Source organism: Pinus tabuliformis, chromosome J, assembly GCF_031772625.1.
Source record: "Pinus tabuliformis cultivar Carrire ecotype Pingquan chromosome J, CPIR1, whole genome shotgun sequence".
Lineage (NCBI taxonomy): Eukaryota > Viridiplantae > Streptophyta > Pinopsida > Pinales > Pinaceae > Pinus > Pinus tabuliformis.
Genome location: NC_142295.1, coordinates 88,008,432 through 88,028,132, shown reverse-complemented (window position 1 = coordinate 88,028,132; position 19,701 = coordinate 88,008,432). Strand labels below are relative to the sequence as shown.

The 19,701-nt window shown below is 40.6% G+C and overlaps 1 protein-coding gene across 3 annotated transcripts in view; it reads left to right on the top strand.

The window, feature by feature from the left end:
• LOC149225643 (WUSCHEL-related homeobox 8-like) overlaps positions 1 to 19,701 on the top strand; it is a 122,415-nt gene that overhangs the window by 87,209 nt on the left and 15,505 nt on the right. For all 3 annotated transcript variants that reach the window (XM_089377221.1, XM_089377223.1, XM_089377222.1), the window contains exon 4: positions 87 to 168. In XM_089377221.1, coding sequence (XP_089233347.1) covers positions 87 to 168 — 82 coding nt within the window. The remainder of the gene's footprint in view (positions 1 to 86; positions 169 to 19,701) is intronic.

Sequence of the window (19,701 nt, the reverse complement as noted above, 5' to 3'; positions counted from 1 at the left end):
AATGCTAATTTATTGCAAATCAAGTTAATTCATTGTCTGTTTTATTGTATTCTTGTCATAATAAAAATAAAATTTTGAAAATGCAGGAAATGGGCAATTAATGGATTTTGATAAACCTATGGAAAATAGCAATACAATAAGTACTGGAGAGGGCTACATTATGATAGGGTAAGCTATTTTGTTTCCACTGCTGTTTCCTCAATTAATACCATGATCATATGATCACTATTTTCTAAGGGACATATGGTATTTGATGTGTATGTAGCTATTCATTTTATGGGGTAAAAATTTAATTCCTAGTTTTTCTTAGACACCAACAAATCATGGACTTAAACTTTGAAGGTTAGAATGGCTTTCCGTTGCTTGTGTATTTTAGTTGTGAGTAAAATGTTACATGTTGTTAGTAGTTACCCCTCATTTTGCATGAGGATTATACTAGTGAATTTTTTCACTTTTATGATTTTCATCAAAAAGAGCTTTGGATGGTTAGGGTGTTCACTTGGTTCCTTGGATTATGACATGGATGATGATGTGCTAGAGGTTTTGATGGTGTTTTGTTTTGGTATGCTTTATCATCAAAAGAGGTAGCTACTAGCACCACACTTGATCATGTGGTGTTCTAGTCTCAACTCATTGCTAGACAATTGGACATGAGGATGTTTGGATCCGTTTATGGAGTGCCCTAACATTTTATGGTCAAGTTGTATTATACCTATGGGGATAATATGGGACATTGTTAAGTTTTAACCCCTAGAGTTGCCCCCTTGCAAATATGGAGGGTTAAGGATTGATACATTTCATTAGGCTAGAGGTTAAAAGATATATTTAGAGACAACTTTGATTGAGTTAGGGATTGGTTCCCAGGGAGTTCAACTACAATGTTGGTTCAATGATGTTATGGTTGTTCGGATATAGATTTTGCACAAAGTTTCATTGATTTGGAGAGAGTTGTTATTTTTTGTAGTGCCCCTACTTTTTAGGAGATGAGATTCGGGCACTCACATATGAGTGATGATGATATTTTTGAGATCCTTGCGAGCACATGATTTTGATGAGCTATTTTTGAGTGACATGTGACAAGGCTATTTTTAGCAAGGGTTGCATGTCACACCTGATCACATATTCGAATTCTTCACTGAAAATTGATTCCAATGAGAGTATAGTTTCATAGACATGTGAGACATTTCTATTTTTAGCGAGTGTTGCATGTTGATTTTGATGGCATATTCAAACTCCTAATTGAAAATTGAGTCCGATTAATTTAATCTTGTGGACATGCAGACAACTACCTGTTTTTAGCAATGGCCATGTAGGGGTAACATGTGACAATCTTTGGTGATGACACGTGGTAGTCTTTGGTGATGACATCAGGCAGCATCTGATTGTGACACGTGACAGCTTGTGAGAGTGATATGTGGTACGATCTAGATGCATGCATGAGTTGGAGTGAGGTGACGAGTCACCTGAGTTGGACTAGGTGTGTCAATGAGTTAACTAGGTCGCTTGAGCGAGTCAACTACGGACTGTTGTGACGTATGCATGGATCTAGGAGTGACTTGGCATATTTTGGAGTTAACCAAATCACATGCATGCATGGAGGAGTCTACAAGGTCTTCTTTCGAGTTATCTAAATTTATGTTGTAATATTCTAACTAGAGAAACACAGTAAATATCAAAACATGAACTAAGCTACAACATCAAATAAAGCATGCAAATCTGAAACTCCACACATGAAAGTAAAATTAGAACACCATTGAGCAGAAACAACAGTTCTGAGCCATTTTATTATGTTTATAATGCCAATCTGAATACAAGATGTAGTCGAATGAGTGCACCTAGGCTTGCTACAACAAGCATGCAATACCTAGGTGAATATGAGTGAATCTCCTCGTTTGGTATGGCTAAACTGGCTGTATGCTTTGCTTAGAATTTTTTTGCAGCTGCTGCTGGAGGCAATCTATGATTTGGGGCCTCAAATCTTCTCCAATTTTTTTGTGAAATTAGAGTTAATCTCCTCAGCTCCCAACCAACAAAACCCAGAAAGCTTTTGGCCTAATTCTGACTGCCCAGAAATACCCACATTTGGTGCGAATTTCTCCGAGTGTTGGCCTAGTGTCCAGACCAGAAATCTGCTGTAGTTCCGCTCCAAATCCTTCACTAAATTGGCTGGAAATGCAATGAAAAATTTTCTCCGGAAATGTAAGGGAAAATTCCTGCCCAAAACCAACTCAAATCCTGCTCAATTCCTCTGCTGCAATTTGTACATAGAAAGCCCCTGCGCAAGCCCTAGAAAGGAAAAATTCTGTTCTCACAGAAGCTGCAGTTCCCCACTCTGCAAATCACCCAAGTAACTTGTTCTCCTTCAAGGAAAACCTCTGCAAATTCTTTAGTTGTTGCTCCCCGGAAGCACCTCTACTCAGCTCAACGAATTTCTGCCATTGTGTCCTCCAGTGAACATGCACTGGCTGAAACAAGTGAAGGAATGGCTCACACCTGCTGGAAATCGATCTTCTAATTAGCTCCATTTTCTCTCCTAGGGTGACACTCTTTGTTCATCAAAAGAGAGTTGGGATTTTTCGCTTGGAAATCCTTGTGCTAAGTAGCACCAGTTGACTTGGCTAAACAACTCAAGCAATCTCTAAGTATGAAAATGCACAATCAAAGAACCCCTAAAATGAGTTTGCTTCTCCTATTTATAATTTCTTCCCCTTCTCTTCCTTGTGGGCCCAACTAGTTCGGAATCCCCTTTTGCCTTCCTCCTCTTGTGATTCGAATTTCTCCAAGGGGTTCGATTCCCTCTTTGGATGGCCCCATAACACACTAACCTTATAATTTTTCATTTTTCCTAAGTTGGTCATTTTTTCCTCAAAATTTAATTTATGCTTCCAATCCATTTCTCCTAATTCAAAACATTTGCAAATTAACATAATTGCAAAATTGTGAATTCTCCTTAGCAAAATTATTTGTTGGGGACATGACAGTCCTCCCCTCCCAAATGTTGCTTGTCCTCAAGCAACTGTAATGTTGGGTGCTGCAAAATTTGCTCTCCCTCCCAGGTGGCATCCTCCTCAGGTAAGTCCTTCCATCTGACAAGAAACTCCCTGATTGTCCTGCTCCTGAGCTTCCTTTCCCTCTCCTGTAAGATAGCCTTCGACACCAAAACTAAGTGCCCCTCATCATCCATGGGTGGTAACTCTGTAGTAGCTATCACCTGTTGTCCCAAGGCCTTTTTCAGGCAGGACACATGAAATACATTGTGCACCTTGCTCCTTAGCGGGAGCTCCATCTCATACGCTACCTCTCCTACCTGCTGGATCAGCATCTATCGTCATAGAAGCGTGGCTTGAGCTTTTCAACTCCCTTTTGCTTCAACGTGGACTGCTTGTATAGTTGAAGTCTCAGAAGAACCAAGTCCCCCACCACAAAATGTCGCTCAACTCAACCCTTATCTACATACAACTTTTGCTAGTTTTGAGCAGTCTACAAATTATCCCCGAAATTTCTAAGCATATCTTGACCTTCCTGTATCCAGTCCTTGGACCCTGGGGCCATGCTGTCTCCAAAGACCGTATCAGCAAAAATTAGTGCATCATAACCATTTAAAGCACGAAAGAGTGACATACCTATGGACAAATGATAAGTGTTGTTGTAGCACTACTCTCCAAGGTGTAGCCACTTCACGCACGCTCTCTGCTGCCCGGTCACATAGTTGCGCAGGTAGCCCTCCAACCACTTATTTACTATCTCTGTCTGTCCATCTGTCTAGGGATGGTAGCTCATGCTGGGGGTAAGCTGTGTGCCCATAAGGCGAAATAGCTCTTGTCAGAATCCTCCCATGAATCTGCTATCTCGATCACTCACAATTGTCTTAGGCAACCCATGCAGCCTGAACACCTCTCGAAAAAATAACTCGGCCACCTGTGAAGCTGAGTATTTGGCTGGAATGGCGAAAAAGTGGGCGAATTTTGTCAATCTGTCAACCACCACATAGATGCAATCTAGCCCCTGAACTGCTGGCAACCTTGTAATGAAGTCCATCGATATGCTCTCCCATTTCCTCTCGGGAAATAGGAAGAGGTTGTAGTAGGCTAGCCAGATGAGTGTACTCTCCCTTGTTCCTTTGGCAGACATCACACTCCCTAACATGCCTCAGGACATCCTCCTTAAGACCCCGCCAAGTGAAACGCTCCCTAAGGGTCTTGTATGTCTTGTAGAACCCTTGGTGCCCCGCCAATGGTGAGTCATGAGCTGTGCGCAGGATCTTCTCTCTCAACTGTGAGCCTGACACTAGGTAAATTCTGTCCTTATAGTAGATAACCTTATCCATCACCTGATACCTGTCATCTCCATGAGTACCATCCAAGATCTCGCATGCTTGTCGATCCTTGGAGTACTGCACCAATAGCTGTGCTTTCCAATCCTGTTTGATATCCATCAATGAGAGTGTCTCGAGCCTCCATGATAGTGCATCAACCACTATGTTTTACTTGCCCTTGACATAATCTCAAAATCGTATGCTTGGATCTTGTTGACCCATTTTTTCTACCTCTCCTGAGGGTTTTGTTGCTCCAAGAAAAATCGAAGACTATTGTGGTCAGTCTTCACCTTGAACCTGTTTACCACCAAGTATTGCCGGAACTTGGCTAACGCATGCATAATTGCCAACATCTCCTTATCATAAATGGAGTACAACCTCTCATGCGGCTGCAGTTTTCAACTCTCAAATGCTATAGGGTGCCCTCCATGTGTTAGAAGTGCTCCAATGCCCTTTCTAGATGCATCACACTCTACAACAAATGGCCGTGAAAAATAAAGTAGGCCAAAACATGACAGCTACTCATCGCCCCCTTGAGGCGCTCAAAGGCTTCCCGTGCAACATCTGTCCACTCGAATGCTCCCTTCTTTGTTAGATCAGTGAGGGGTGCTGCTATCTGGGAAAACCCCTTCACAAATCTCTTGTAATATGTGTAGATGCCCAAGAATACCCATAACTCTATCATGTTCCTGGGTGTAGGCCGATCCATGATGGCCCTAATCTTCTCATGGTGCACTCGTACTCCATCCTCCCCGATCACATGTCCAAGATACAACATCTCCATTAATCCAATCTCACACTCGAACATCTTAGCATACAACTATTGCTCCTCCAAAATGCGCAGTACCTCCTCCAAGTGTTGGAGGTGCTCTTCCCATGTCCTATTGTATATCAAGATATCATCGAAAAAAACCAAAACGCATCTTGCGCGATGCTTTTCGAACACATGGTTCATGCAATACTAGAATGTGGCTGGTGCATTTGTTAGCCCAAAAAGCATCACCAAGAACTTGAAGTGTTCGTAGTGACAACGGAAGGTAGTCTTCGAGATATCCTACTCCCTCAGCCGAATCTGGTGGTATTCCGAGCGCAAATCTATCTTAGAGAAGTACTTAGCTTCTCTAAGCTCATCCATCAGCTCATCGAGGCATGAAATCAAGTACATGTTCTTCATTGTCTTCTTGTTTAGGGCCCTGTAGTCTATTCACATGCGAAGGGTCCCATCCTTCTTCTTCACCAATACAATTGAAGAAGTGAAGGGACTAGAATTGGGCCTAATGTGCCCCAACCTCAGCAGCTCCTGTATCGCCCTCTCAATCTCATCCCGATATGCCTTGGGATGTCTATAGGGAGTGGTAATGACTGCATGCACCCCCTCCTCCAACTCTATGGTGTGCTCAACCCCCCTATCTGGTGGACGACCTAGAGTGATCTCTCCAAATACTGCTTGATGCTTCTCCAAGAGAGCCAATATATCTAAATGTTTGGCTATGTTGGAGCCTGTCTCTGAAATCTGCAGCTCCACGACCCATGCTATATCACCATGTCTCAAATCAACCTCCATCCTATGCGTTGACAATGTCGAAGGTGGATATGAGTGCATGCCTCTCAGCACCACCAACTTTCCATTTGGGCCAATGAACTCTGTCTCTAACTTCCTCCAATCTGTGGTGACACGTCCAAGATTATACAACCACTGAATTCCCGCCACCACATTGGTGTCTGGAACGTCCACCATAAAGATGTGATCTGTCACTAAGTAGTTCTTGTAGGTTTTAACCCCGTACAGAAATTACCTGCATACGAATTCTAAAACACAGAAAATAAACAATGCGAGAGCATAACACATAAAACACATATACACAGAGATTTTCCCCTGGATCCCAAAACCGAGACTACCAGCTTGATTTTTCATTATGTTCCTTTCAATGTTACAATACATATTTATACATGCCGAAGCATCCAATACCATGGAGTCATGGACCGAAAACCATCGCGTGCAAAAACATGTGCGAAAATCATGCACAAAACCATAGGTGGGTCTGCCCATCCTAACATAGGGTCCAAAACCAAAATTTTCCGGGGGGCCGCCTCGGACCCCATAAAGTGGGGTTACGTGTACGCCTCAAACCCCTTGTGACCCCCCCCGCTACACAATCGGCGCAATGAAGGGGGGCTCCACCCCCTATCCCCCTGGTTAACTACGTGTGCTAGTCGTGGAAAGAATATAACACAACCCAACAATTCCCCATGGTCATAGTCATACTGGGGACCTATCTCGTGCACTGCATGGTCCTATCTCATGGCATCAATATTGAGAATCCCTTGAAAACCTCTGTCTGGATGCCTCTCCACTAAACCAACTGAGCATCAATAAATTGTGGGTAGCCTCACTGTCCACCAACAATGACACGTGCTGCCTCTGTATCGTGCCCCTAATTCATAGTGTCAGATACTTCAGAACTCCCTAAAGTGAAGCAATAATCCCTCCAGTGGGTAGGAACGCTCCTCCACTAGGTGGGGGTGGTGAGCCACCTCTTCTCGTGCCTTGAGGTCCACAATCTCCTATATTTGCCTCCTGTTCTGTCTCCTCCTCCTTCGACTCATTGTTTGAAAATACCTCTATGTAGTGGGCCTTGCCCTTGGTGCACTGATGCCCTGGTACCCATGGCTCCTGATAAGTGAATCACAACTACAGAGATCCCTTCTGGTCTCATCATCTAGCTGTCCTCTCCTTGACCACACCTTGTGAGGAGGTCTAATGTCTTTCCCCTTTCAGAGAAAGTGGGTCTAGCAGGCATTGCAGTTCTCATCTTTAGGACTGCATCGAGCATGTCTCGTGCCCGACTAATGGCATCCTGTAATGATACTAGCCTATATGCTCGTGCCCAACCACGTAGTGGCTCTTCTAACCCCTCTATAAACAACATAATCAACCTTGCCTAAAAAATGTTTGAGACCATCACTGCAAGTCTCTAAAACTCGACTATATAAGCCTCTGCGCTGCCCGTCTGCTTCATGTTAGCCAACTCCTTGAAGTGCAGCTCTGGGTACTTCCCGTTAAACCTCTCCACTAGTCTACGACTAAACTCGGTATAAGATGTGATGGAGGCATGCCCGAGTGTGATCAACCCATGATACCACCACTCCTGTGCATCCCCCTCTAGATGTAGCGTGGCAAATCTGATAGCATCCGTCTCCCTCATAGGGTTCAAATTAAGTCAGGTATCTAATTTTTGAACCCATGCCCTCGTTGAACTCCTAGCTGAATCATCAAAACTGGGTAGTGTCACCTTCCCTGCTGTTAATTTTAGGTATGTTCTATGCTTAGAGCAATTTATTTCAATTTTCACAGTTAGCTCAATATCTTTTCCAGATTAGCAATAACATCAGCATTAAAGTAAATTGTAGATAGAACATAAAGATAGATCGCAGAAGACAAGCCAAGACGAGAGGACACAAGATGTGGTGCTAGCTAGGGACAAACTCCAATGTGGGGAAACCCTTGATCAATTCTTCTTATATTTTCTTCAATAGTTTAGCAGAGAGAGAGAGAGTACATTTACAACAGAAGTCAACACTTTGACTTATCTAAATAAGAGCATAGATCATCTCTAAGAAGATGATGCATGAGGTAGCTGAACTTAGTTGAAGACATGTTGCTTCAGGCAATGTTGCACTAATCGTTATCGGGATAATATCGGTGCGAGGAAAAAATCGGTAATAATTGGGAAAAAATCGTTTGGTACAAAAATATTCATTTTTTTTCAATTTTTTAATATCTAAACCATCTACAACATAAAATAAATACATTGACACATAAATATGATAAAAGAACTAATATATAAGATGTTTAATATCATTTCTAGTGCTAAAATCACACATAACAGTGAATCATGTCCTGAATAGTAAGTCCCGACTCCTGAGTCCCAACTCAACCTCAAAATATCAACAAAAAATATAATAATGTATCTCATATCATGAGTCATAATGTCATATACAATGAAATGAACCAAATAACTAAAGTCTAATACTACTGATTTCCTTTGCCCCTCTAGATGTAGATGTCGGTGGAGTTGGCAGGCCGTAGTAGACTATGGAGTCTGCTGTGGTCTAGAAGCTAAAGAATTAGGAGCTACAGGAGGTAGACCATGTCCTCTACATGTGACAGGGGTAGCTTGGGTCACCTCCTCCTCCTCAATATATATATATATATATTTTTTCCACGATTTTTTCCCCAAAAATCGCGATTTTTTTTCGAAAAAATCGGGCAAAAAAAATTCCGAGTACTAAGTGCGATTTTATCTTTTTGTTGAAAATATCGCGATTATACGATAATATCGCGATTTTAACAACACTGCTCCCAGGTGACTCCTAGCCTCCTCTTAACTGCGGCTTGCTACATCTAGCCTCCTCTTAACTGCGGCAGCCCTTCCAAGAGTCAGCGCTCTTCCCAAACGACCCTAAAACGATCCTAATGGTTGTGGCATGACAACAAGGGAACTCGATCCTTTCTTCAGCACTTCGGACCCCTGAAAAACACTCCAAACAGTCCCTGAATTCTTCGTTGGTCTTGCCTCCCTTACTGCAGCCCAAAACAAACTTCTTCTCCTTTCCAACGAGCTGCTCCCCAAGGTATGCGTTGCACTTGATTGGATTGTGTCTAGTGCATCCTTAGGACTCCGACTAGGGCATCCTTAGGCCTGCTGCTCGGGCTTCCTTAGGACTGCGGCTTGGGCTTCCTTAGGACAGCGTTAGGGCAGCGTTAGAGGTTCCTTCCATGGCTGAGATCTGATCTCCATTAGGGCTTCCTCTCCTAGATTTCTCTTCCACTAAAACCCAAAGAAAATGGAGAGAAATCAAGAGAGAAGTGTGTGTGAAATAACTCTCAAGTCATCTCCTTTTATACAAAAACGTTGAGCACATGTGGGGGTTATTTAGTTGCTCGCCAACCTTGATGAATTGTCTTAGAACAGAAATAAATTCATAACTCCATGAATACTTATCGGAATCGGATGATCTTTAGATCAATCCTACACCTCTCGATGAGAGAGATCCAAGAAAAATATCAGCTGCCATAAATAAGATGACCCACATGGAGTTTGGCCCTAGTTGCCAATTTTAATCCCTGCCAACCTCTGATTATCCCAACTCTAGTACTGCTGCCCTCCTCTGGATGAAGTTCCAACCCTCGGCATGTACTTCTCCTTCAAATGGTAATAATATGCAAAAGTAAGAATTCTCCTGACCTTGGGATCCAACGCCTCGTACTCATCAACTCCATCAATGAAGGACCTAATCAGCTCAGTGAATGCATCGACCCCTCTCATGCTCTGACTCCTTAGTGAAGTGAGGCATGGTGAGTCTATTAGTCTAGCCATATGTGTGAGTGGGCTGTTGATTTGTGCGTTGATGTATATGGCTCCCCTCTCCTGTTTGGGAACCCCCTTCTCCCTCATCAGTTCCTCCTTGCGGCCCTCCATGCATATTCTGCAATTGCAGTTCCATCATCTACCTCATCATCCACATCATCTGCTGGTTCGATCTTACTAGCTCCTCCAATAGTGGGTCACACCCACCCTATCTTGGTTTCTCATTATCACCATTGTCCCCCATGAAATCTCTGGCGTTCTCAAACTCTGTATCTGAAAAATGCTCAAGCTCATCCTCTCTACCACGACCTCTTCCATTGCCTTTGGGACAATAAATTGCTCCACCAAACGACCCTGTCATCACTTGCTCTGATACCATTGCAATATTCTAACTAGAGAAACACAATGAACATCGAAACATGAACTAAGTCTACAACATCAAATAAAGCATGCAAATCTGAAACTCCACACGCACAAGTAAAATTAGAACACTGTTGAGTAGAAATAACAGTTTTGAGCCATTTTATTATGTTTATAATGGCAATCTGAGTACTAGATGTAGTGGAATGAGTGCACTTGGGATTGTTACAACAAGCATGCAACGCCCAGGTGAATATGAGTGAATCTCCTTGCTGGGTATAGTTAAACCAGCTGTTCTGCAACTGCTGCTACAGGCGATCTGTGATTTAGGATCTCAAATATGCTCCAAAAATTCTGCGAAATTAGAGTTAAGCTCCTCAACCTCCAACCAACAAAACCCAAAAAGCTTTTGGCCTAATTCTTACTACCCGGAAATATTCAAATTTGGTGCGAATTTCTCCAAGTGTTGGTCCAACGTCCAACCCAGAAATCTGTTGTGGTTCTGCTCCAAATCCTTCCCCAAATTGGCTGGAAATTCACTGCAAAATTTTCTCTGGAAATGTAAGGGAAAATTCTTGCCTGAAACCAACTCAAATCCTGCTCAATTTCTGTGCTGCAAATTATACCCAGAAAGCCCCTGCGCAGGCCCTAGAACGGACAAATTTGGTTCTCACAAAAGCTGCAATTCCCCACTCTGCAAATCACCCAAGTAACTCGTTCTCCCTGAAGGAAAACTTCTGCAAATTCTTTAGTTGTTGCTTTCTCAGAAGCACTTATACTCATCTCAACAAATTTCTGCCACTGCGTCCTCCAGGAAACACACACTGGCTGAAACAAGTGAAGGAATGGATCACACCAGCTGGAAATCAAACTTCTAATTAACTCCTTTTCTCTCCTAGGGTGACACTCTTAGTTCACCAAAAGAGAGTTGGGATTTTCCACTTGGAAATCCCTGTGCTAAGCAGCACCAGTTGACTTGGGCTAAATAGTTCAAGCTAATTCTAAGTCTGAAATGCACAATCAAGGAACCCCTAAAATGAGTTTGCTTCTATTTAAGATTGCTGCCCCTTCTCTTCCTTGTGGGCCCAATAGTTCGAACTCCCCTTTTGCCTTCCTCCTCTTGTGGTTTGAATTTATCCAAGGGGTTTGATTTCCCTCTTTGGATGGCCCCACAACCCACTAACCTTTTAATTTTTAATTTTTCCTAATTGGTTACCTTTTCCTCAAAATTTAATTTATGCCTCCAATCCCTTTATCCTAAGTCAAAACATTTGTAAATTACCAAAATTGCAAAATTGTGAATTCTCCTTAGCAAAATTATTTGTTGGGGACATGACACATGTGCTCTCTTTTCTCCATTTTGCTTTAGTCTCTCTCTCTCATTCAACCTTAGATGGACCAAGTTCACCCCCTCTTCAACCATCCACATGACCTTTTCCTATTCTGGTCTTTGCCCTTAGTTCACTTCGCCTCATTTTAGTCATTTTCCACCTTAGCTCTTATGTATTCCACTTCAATCACCTATCTCTTTAGTTGACTAATGCACATCTCTACTTAGCCAAGCACATTGATCTCTCTTTCTTATATCCATCACTCAAGTGCATGGTTACTTCTCTACTTTGTTGCAACTTAATAAGACTCTTAATTAGACTAAAGCACATGAGCACTCCTTCCCTACCTTGACTCAACTTGTGTTTATACTCTAGGACACTTCAGCTTACGTTGACTCAACTACTCCCCAGTTTAGCTCAAAATGCTTGACACTTTTCTCTACTCTTTTCTAGGCTAACGAAGTTCACCTTGACTTGGACTAGAGGCAACTTTAGCTGAAAGGCGAGTCCACCTAACCGAACTAATCAATGTGCTTGAGGGAGATTTGCATGCCTAGTTCAACCTCTCTTTTTCCCCAATATGCATAGGAGGAAAGGATGATTAACTATATATGTTGGCTATTAGCTCAAGGTTGGATCTTCTTTGGCAGCAACATATTATTCTCTTCTTTTTTTTTTTTGATTTTTCTCCTTTCTCTCTTGCTTTTACTTTCTTGTGCAAGAACATCACTATATTGGTTCTATGATTGTCTTCGTTGCGCAACCAACCTCCTAATTTTTGCAAAAAAAAGCTTGGTTTTTTCTCTTATTTGGTTCTTTGAGTTTGTCGATATTTTGATGATTTCTTGTGGAATATTTTAGAAGTTTCTTAAGCATTTTTTGTGGTAGCAAATCTGTCGGGCCAGGCAGTAACTCCTCAAGGCAAAAATGATTCGTATGTATTATTCCATCAAGTAGGTCTTCATTATATACATGAGGGAGAGACTGTTCACTTCATCTCCTGATGACTGTTCATATTACTTATTTATCTATTTACATTATATTCACCCAATCCTGAGGATTAGGTGTCAACATTTCCCCCCTTAATCTGAAGGGATGTTGGTGAGTCCAAGCATCATTTTGAATCGTTCAAGCTTTTCTCCCCAAGCGCTTTGGTGAAGATGTCTGCAATTTGCTCATTAGTGGAACAATGACGGATATGGATTGTTTTGGCCTCAACATGATGTCGAATCAGATGATATTTAGTATTGATGTGTTTCGTTTGATCATGGAACTTTGGGTTCTTGGCCAAATTTATTGCAGAGGTATTGTCAATCATGAGTGGAGTTGATTGTACTTATTTTGCCTGCAAATTTTCAAGAATTTTCCTGAGCCACACAATTTCTTTTGTTGCTTCAGCTACTGCCACATATTCTGCTTTTGTTGTGGAATTTGCTAGAACTGATTGTTTGCGTGATCTCCAGGAGACAACTCCTGATCCAAGACTCATAGCATATCCTGAAGTAGATACCCCAGTTTCTTTGTCTCCATCGAAGTCTGAATCAGAGTATCCAATCAAGCTGAAGTCATCCACCTGTGTATACTTGATTCCAAAGTCTTGAGTTCCCTTCAAGTACCTTAGAACTCTTTTTGCAGTAGACCAATGTCCCTCACAAGGCTTTTGCATAAACCTAGAGAGGATTCCAACAGCAAACAAAATGTCTGGTCTGGTAGTAATTAGGTAGTTGGGACTTCCTACAAGCTGTCTATATTTTGTTGCATCCTCAAATTCTTTTCCTTCAATAGATGTGAGCTTTAAGTTTTGTTCCATTGGAGTAGTAAGAGGATTGCATTCTGTCATGCCAAACCTGTTCAATAAATCTCCAATGTATTTCTTTTGAGAAAGAAAGATGGACTTCAATGTTGGGTTACTTCAATACCAAGATAGTAATGAACATAGCCCAAATCAGTCATTTCAAAACTTTTCCCCAATTCCTTCTTTATGGATGCAATGTAGCTTTCATTGTTCCCTGTCATTAAAAGATCATCTACATATATCACAAGATATACAACTGTTTTGCCAACTTTCTTGACAAATAAAGTTGCATCATCAAGAACATAATGTTTGAAATTGAGTTTCAGAAGATGTTCAGTTAGTTTTTCATACCAGGCTCGCGGTGCTTCTTTGAGGCCATACAAGGGCTTCACCAGTTTGCATACTTTATGTTCATGTCCTTTCACAGCAAATCCTTCAGGCTGGGACATAAAAACATATTCTCTTTTAGATCTCCATTCAAGAAAGCAGTTTTTACATCCATTTGATGGACTTTCCAACCGTTCTGAGCTGCTAGGGCAAAGAGTGTCCGGATGGTAGCCCATTTTGCTATGGGGGCAAAAGTCTCTTCATAATCAACCCCTTCCTTCTGTGCAAAACCTTTTGCCACAAGCCTAGCTTTGTGCTTGTCAAGTGAGCCATCAACTTTATACTTGTTCTTGTAGACCCACTTGTAGCCAATTGGTTTGATTCCTAATGGAGGATCAACCAACTTCCAAGTGCCGTTCTTTATGAGGGCATCATACTCCTTTGGCATCGCTTCTTTCCATTCATCATGAGAAGCAACTTCTTTGAAGGAAGTTGGTTCAAAATCTGTAGACAAGTTCAATTCACAATCATAAGAAACATCCATATCAACAGGTGAATTAGAGTCATCTACATCACCTCCATTCTGTTGGTTTGAATTTCTAGTTCCTGTCTTTCCAACTCATCAGGATGAACACTTTCAAGTGTCTTTGTCAGCCACTTTGGGGGACCTTTTTCAGATGGCCCAGGCTGCTCCGCTGATTGAGTTGGGACTGATCAAGATTGAGTCTCCCAATTCTATCAATCACACCACTTAAAGCATCATTTGTTGTTGGAGTTTCATGCGGGGGAGAGTGTTCCTCAGAAAAAGATTCCACATGTTGATCTAGTATAGGAATTCCCCCTTCAAGATGTGGAATCTGATTATCAAATTCTTGAAATGATTTTGCTTTTGCGAATCTATCCAAGCGATCAAGTTGCCGCTCAACAACATTGTCAGTTTTGGATGATTAAAGAAAAATTACATCTCTAGATACAACAAACTTTTTATTTACTTCATCATAGAGATGGTATGCCTTGGAGGTGTTTGAATACCCCAGGAAGATACACTTACGACTTCTAGCACCAAGTTTGTTTCTATGTACCTTTGGTATCAAAGCATAACAGGTGGAACCAAAGACCCTGAGATGCTTTATCGAAGGAACATGTCCATACCACATTTCATATGGAGTCTTGTTTCTAATAGCATTAGATGGACATTTATTCTTTATATATGCAGCACATAGAACAACATAAGCCCAAAACATTATCTTTACATTTTTGAAGAAGAGCATGGATCGTACCATATTTAAGATTGTCCTATTCATTTTTTCAGCTACACCATTCTGTTGAGGATTATAAGGTACAATTGTTTGATGTTCGATCCCATGTTCGCAAAGATAGTTTTCAAATTCATTTGATGTGTATTCTTTTCCATTATCAGTGCAAATAGACCCAATATGAGATTGTGCATCATTTTCAATCCATTTATGAAAATTCTTGAATGTTTGAAAAGCATCAGATTTGTTCTTCAATAAATAAACCCAACACATTCTGGTGTAGTCATCAATAAATGTCATCATATATTTATTTCCATTTGCAGAAGGAACATGCATTGGACCACATAAATCTGAATGAGTGAGTTCAAGTTTTCTATGTGCTCTTGAATGTGAATCATGAAAAGACTGTTTGCTATGCTTTCCTAGAATGCAAGCATCACATTGCTCAAGTTTCCTAGGAATTGTAGGCAAACCAACAACACCATTTTACTTCAACAAGTGGAGGCTGTCATAGTTCAAATGTCCAAATCTAACATGCCATAATAAACTTGATGGAAGAGTACCTTCTTCATGATGAGAATTGTATGAGAAATGTTGTGCACGAGCAGAGGTTCCTTGCAGCTTGAGAAGCCTTTCTTCTTCTATTCCCCTCATGACAAGTGAGTGGTCAGATGCTTTTCTCACCTCAAGCTTGCCATCAAACATATGAATGGAGTGACCTTTCTGGCGGATGTGAACCAAGGACCACAAGTTTCTCTTCAGTTGTGGGAGATATAGAACATGGTGCGGAAGAAAGTCTGGAAGACCAGGCAATTTAAGCCTGATTGTGCCAAGCCCTGATGGCTTGATTTTTGATTGGTTTGCAAAGTATACTGCTCCATCAACATTGTCAGTAAATTCTTCAAAAAAATCTTTTCTATGAGTCATGTGGCAGGTTGCTCCTGAATCAAGAAACCAATCATTTTTCCAAGAAGCAAGTGAAGCATTAAATAAATCTTCATTTACTCCAATGTTACATTGTGCCACAACATAGTGAGCGGATTCAGGTGCTTTACCTTTGTCTGTATCATCAGTTTTACCTTTCTGTTGGTTTCTTTGCTGCTCAATTTTGTCCCATGGTAGCTTTTGCATGCAGAGGCATCATGTGATCCATTTCTTTTGCAGCGAATGCAGTGCAAATCTACCTTTTCTCCTTGAGAATGTTTGCCCCCCCACCTCTGAAATATCTTCCTCTTCCTCTTCGACCACCTCTTCCTCTTGAATAATCTTGAGTAGGATGCTTTTCTTTATGAGCAAGGCACACAACTTTTTCAAAAGATTCAGGGGCTGTAATATGAACAGTCTCTCCCTCATGTATATAATGAAGACCTACCTAATGGAATAATACATACGAATCATTTTTGCCTTGAGGAGTTACTGCCTGGATTGACATGGTATCAGAGCCGGCGCCATTTTTGGCTTTCCTCTGCTTTGTAACTAAATCTACCATTTGAAGTGCTTTCTTTCCTATGTTTTCTTTCACCATTTAAAGCTAATACTGGAGACAATTTCACCACTTTTTCCATAAATTATTTGATAACCTCTTTGGCCACTAAATTGTTGGTTGAAGGAAATATTGCATGCTCGTTTTGTGTGTTTGTTTTGCAAATTTACAAGCAGAACATTGCATGCAATATGAATAGTCTCTCTCTCATGTATATAATTAAGACCTACATGATGGAATAATACATACGAATCATTGCATGCAATATTGCATGACTGTTCATATTGCACATCAAAACAGACAATGATGATAACAATTTCACTCACTCTGATTTGAAGGATCTAAGTTGACTTGAACTTTCACGCTACCAAGAGGATGACTCAACTGAACTGTAATCTTGCTCAAATTAAAAAAAAAATATACGGAAGAGACATTCAACATTGGAAATGTCCATGGTTTTCTTTTGGGTTCCGAGATAGAGGGTAAAATGGTCAACTCAGGTAATCACATCTTGCTTGATCTGCTCTTTTATAAATTAGATCTAAACCAGATTTATGATACCATCTATGATCAAGAATTGAAGAATAACACGAGTAAGAACTATGACCTCTTTATTGCCATGTAGATATTCATTCCATTGACATAGGCAATGTAGCTTCTACCATGGATCACTACTATGGAGAAACTTCATAACACTTCCTCAACTTAGACTTCACCTTTCATAATGTGACTTTGCTCTCATAACCCCATTATGCTCCAATAATCTCTCTGATATCATATTAGGAAGACAAGTGAATTGGCGGAAAAGACCTCAAGCCCTTTTGTTGTATTGTATTGATCTCATCATGTGAATTTATAATACATCAATTGACCTTCTAGATCTAGATCTAGATCACACTGACAACTCATCAATGGATCGTCACAAAAACTCATCAAGTTAGGAATGACTTTGTATTCTCAAAGTTTGTGATTGTCTAGGGACTCACAGTCTAACAATATTATGCTCTCATTTGAGCTAGATAATTGGAGTAAAAACGCATTCAAAGATAAGGTATCCAAATGGAGCATCAAAAATCCTAAAACAATTTTTCTGAGAGGCTCGAAATATGTTATTTGACTATGTAACTTTGTCTTTCATTTGGACAGAGTTTGACACTAATAACAACCATTTTCAACATGTCATGATGTAATAGTGAAGAGCATCACTACACTCTCCCAATAGTATCTATCATAGATAAACTACCTATCACCTCATTAACCCCCGAAATACTATTTGTAATCTTGGCTTTGAACCTACCCCCATCATGATTGTAGTTACTGTTGGCAAACCCTATTCTAGTATTCCACCTGTCATGATGGTGAGGATCTATAGACATATGGCATTAACGTCCCTCCAAGCATTGGCAAGACTAACCTGATCGTACACGGCCTGAACTACAACTCTTAGTCTTCTTAGTTAAGTGTTATCAAAATAATTTTGTTGCTTAACCAATTTTTCAATTTTAGGAATACATGTACAATTGCAAATCCAAAACATATGCAAGAGAAAACATATAAGATAGGCGACTCACTAGCATAATACCCAAATCAAATATATATAGTATTTACAAATTTTACAGTGAACAGCCCCTGGGCCTCTCAATCTTCTTAGCTAAGTGTTTGCAGAATAATTTTGTCACTAAACCAATCTTCCAATTTTACCGTACATGTACAATTGCAAATCCAAAACATATGCAAGAGACAACATATAAGTTAGGCGGCTTACTGGTGTAATACCCAAATCAAATATATATAGTAGTTACAAATTTTACAGTGAACAGTCCCTAGGCCTCTCAGTCTCTTAGTTAAGTGTTTGCAGAATAATTTTGTTACTTAATTTTGGTTCGTTTGTTAATCCCCAAATTTCCCACAATTGGAAACCGTAAAATTTGGTCAATAGGACAATCCAACAATCCCCAAATTTCAGTGGACAAAAATCTCCAAATTTTGGTTCTGTCGAATCCCCGAAGTTTGTCTCTGGCCAATCCTTGAAATTTGTCTTTCTTGAATCCTTGAATTTTGTCTCGATCCAATCCCTGAAATTTGTCTCCAAATTTCGCTCGCAAAACGATCATGCAACACAGTTGGGTTAACTTGCGGTATCCCAAGAATAATAGGCCCTCGTGTCTTGCCCCCATTGGGTAGGTTGCCACCTTCACAAACTTTATGCCACTCATCCTTCATTCTGCATCATGCGACACAACTCGTCCATTCCATGTCGTGCAACACAACTCACCTTGCGGTCACACCTCTGTTTACTCTACAGTTGGTCCATTTTGGTTTTTTCCTATTGCTCCTCCACAATATATACATGGTGTATACGTCCACTCCAACTGTCTTCTCATTCAATTAGGCGAACAAGGCATGCATTCTGTGCCTTTCACTGAATCCTCTCGTTGTCATATTGTCGGTTTAGAGCATGACCATTCCATCGCGTTGATCTATTTTCACCCATTGCACGATGTGCCAATATGTCATTTCAGGATCAATTGTAAGGTGTCTCTTTACCTTAGAGTTTTGATTATATGACCCAAAGGAACCTAACAGCTTGCCATGTAACTATCACTAAATGTCTGGGGGGCAACGATATGTCCTCCTCTCCTCCTTGTAGCTAGGTGTAGAAATTCTGATTGTAGATTAACTCGATAATGCAATATAACCAAAGTAAAATACTATAATCTACTTCTACTATCAATTTGTGGAAGCTTAAAGATCGAGCTGAACAATATAACCAGAAGAAGAAGAATCAATGCACAATACACAGAAGAATACTTTGGGGAAAGCCTTAGCTAAAACCCCACTATCTGTATATCATACAAAGTGGAAATACATAAGAATTATACAAAGCCTTAGCTCTCACAACTAGCCAACTCTCAGTACAATTCTCATAGATGCTCACAGGCAAACTTGGCTTCTCACAAAACCTTCTCCTCTTCCCTCCAAGCTCCTATTTCTTTCTCAGTTTCTCCTGGGTGATCCTCCTGTTACTAGGTGGAACACTGATCTCACACACTGCTCTAACACACTGTCAGAACTGCGCAATCTCAAGGAATTGATTCTTTCTGCATGCATGAGTTTTCTTTATAGGAAAACACATGCAACTGATAGTACACTGTCCTTGACATTTAACTTAACTGGGTCTTAAATAGACATGCATGAGTTTCTGATGAGGGAATCTTCAGTTAACTGGAGTAGCACTAGTTGGATGCATGCATGCATCAACTGATTGTTAACTCACCATTAGTTCCTCAAATAGTTTGGAACTAATTTAACTGGACTTAACTCAGTAAACTGAGTTAACTAATTACAACTAAAAAAAACTCAATCTTATCTCTTTAATTTAAGGGATAACTCTTGCATGACTTCATAAAGACTTCTAACTTGAATTTCTCCAACTAATTAAGTCAAAATAACTTAATTAAT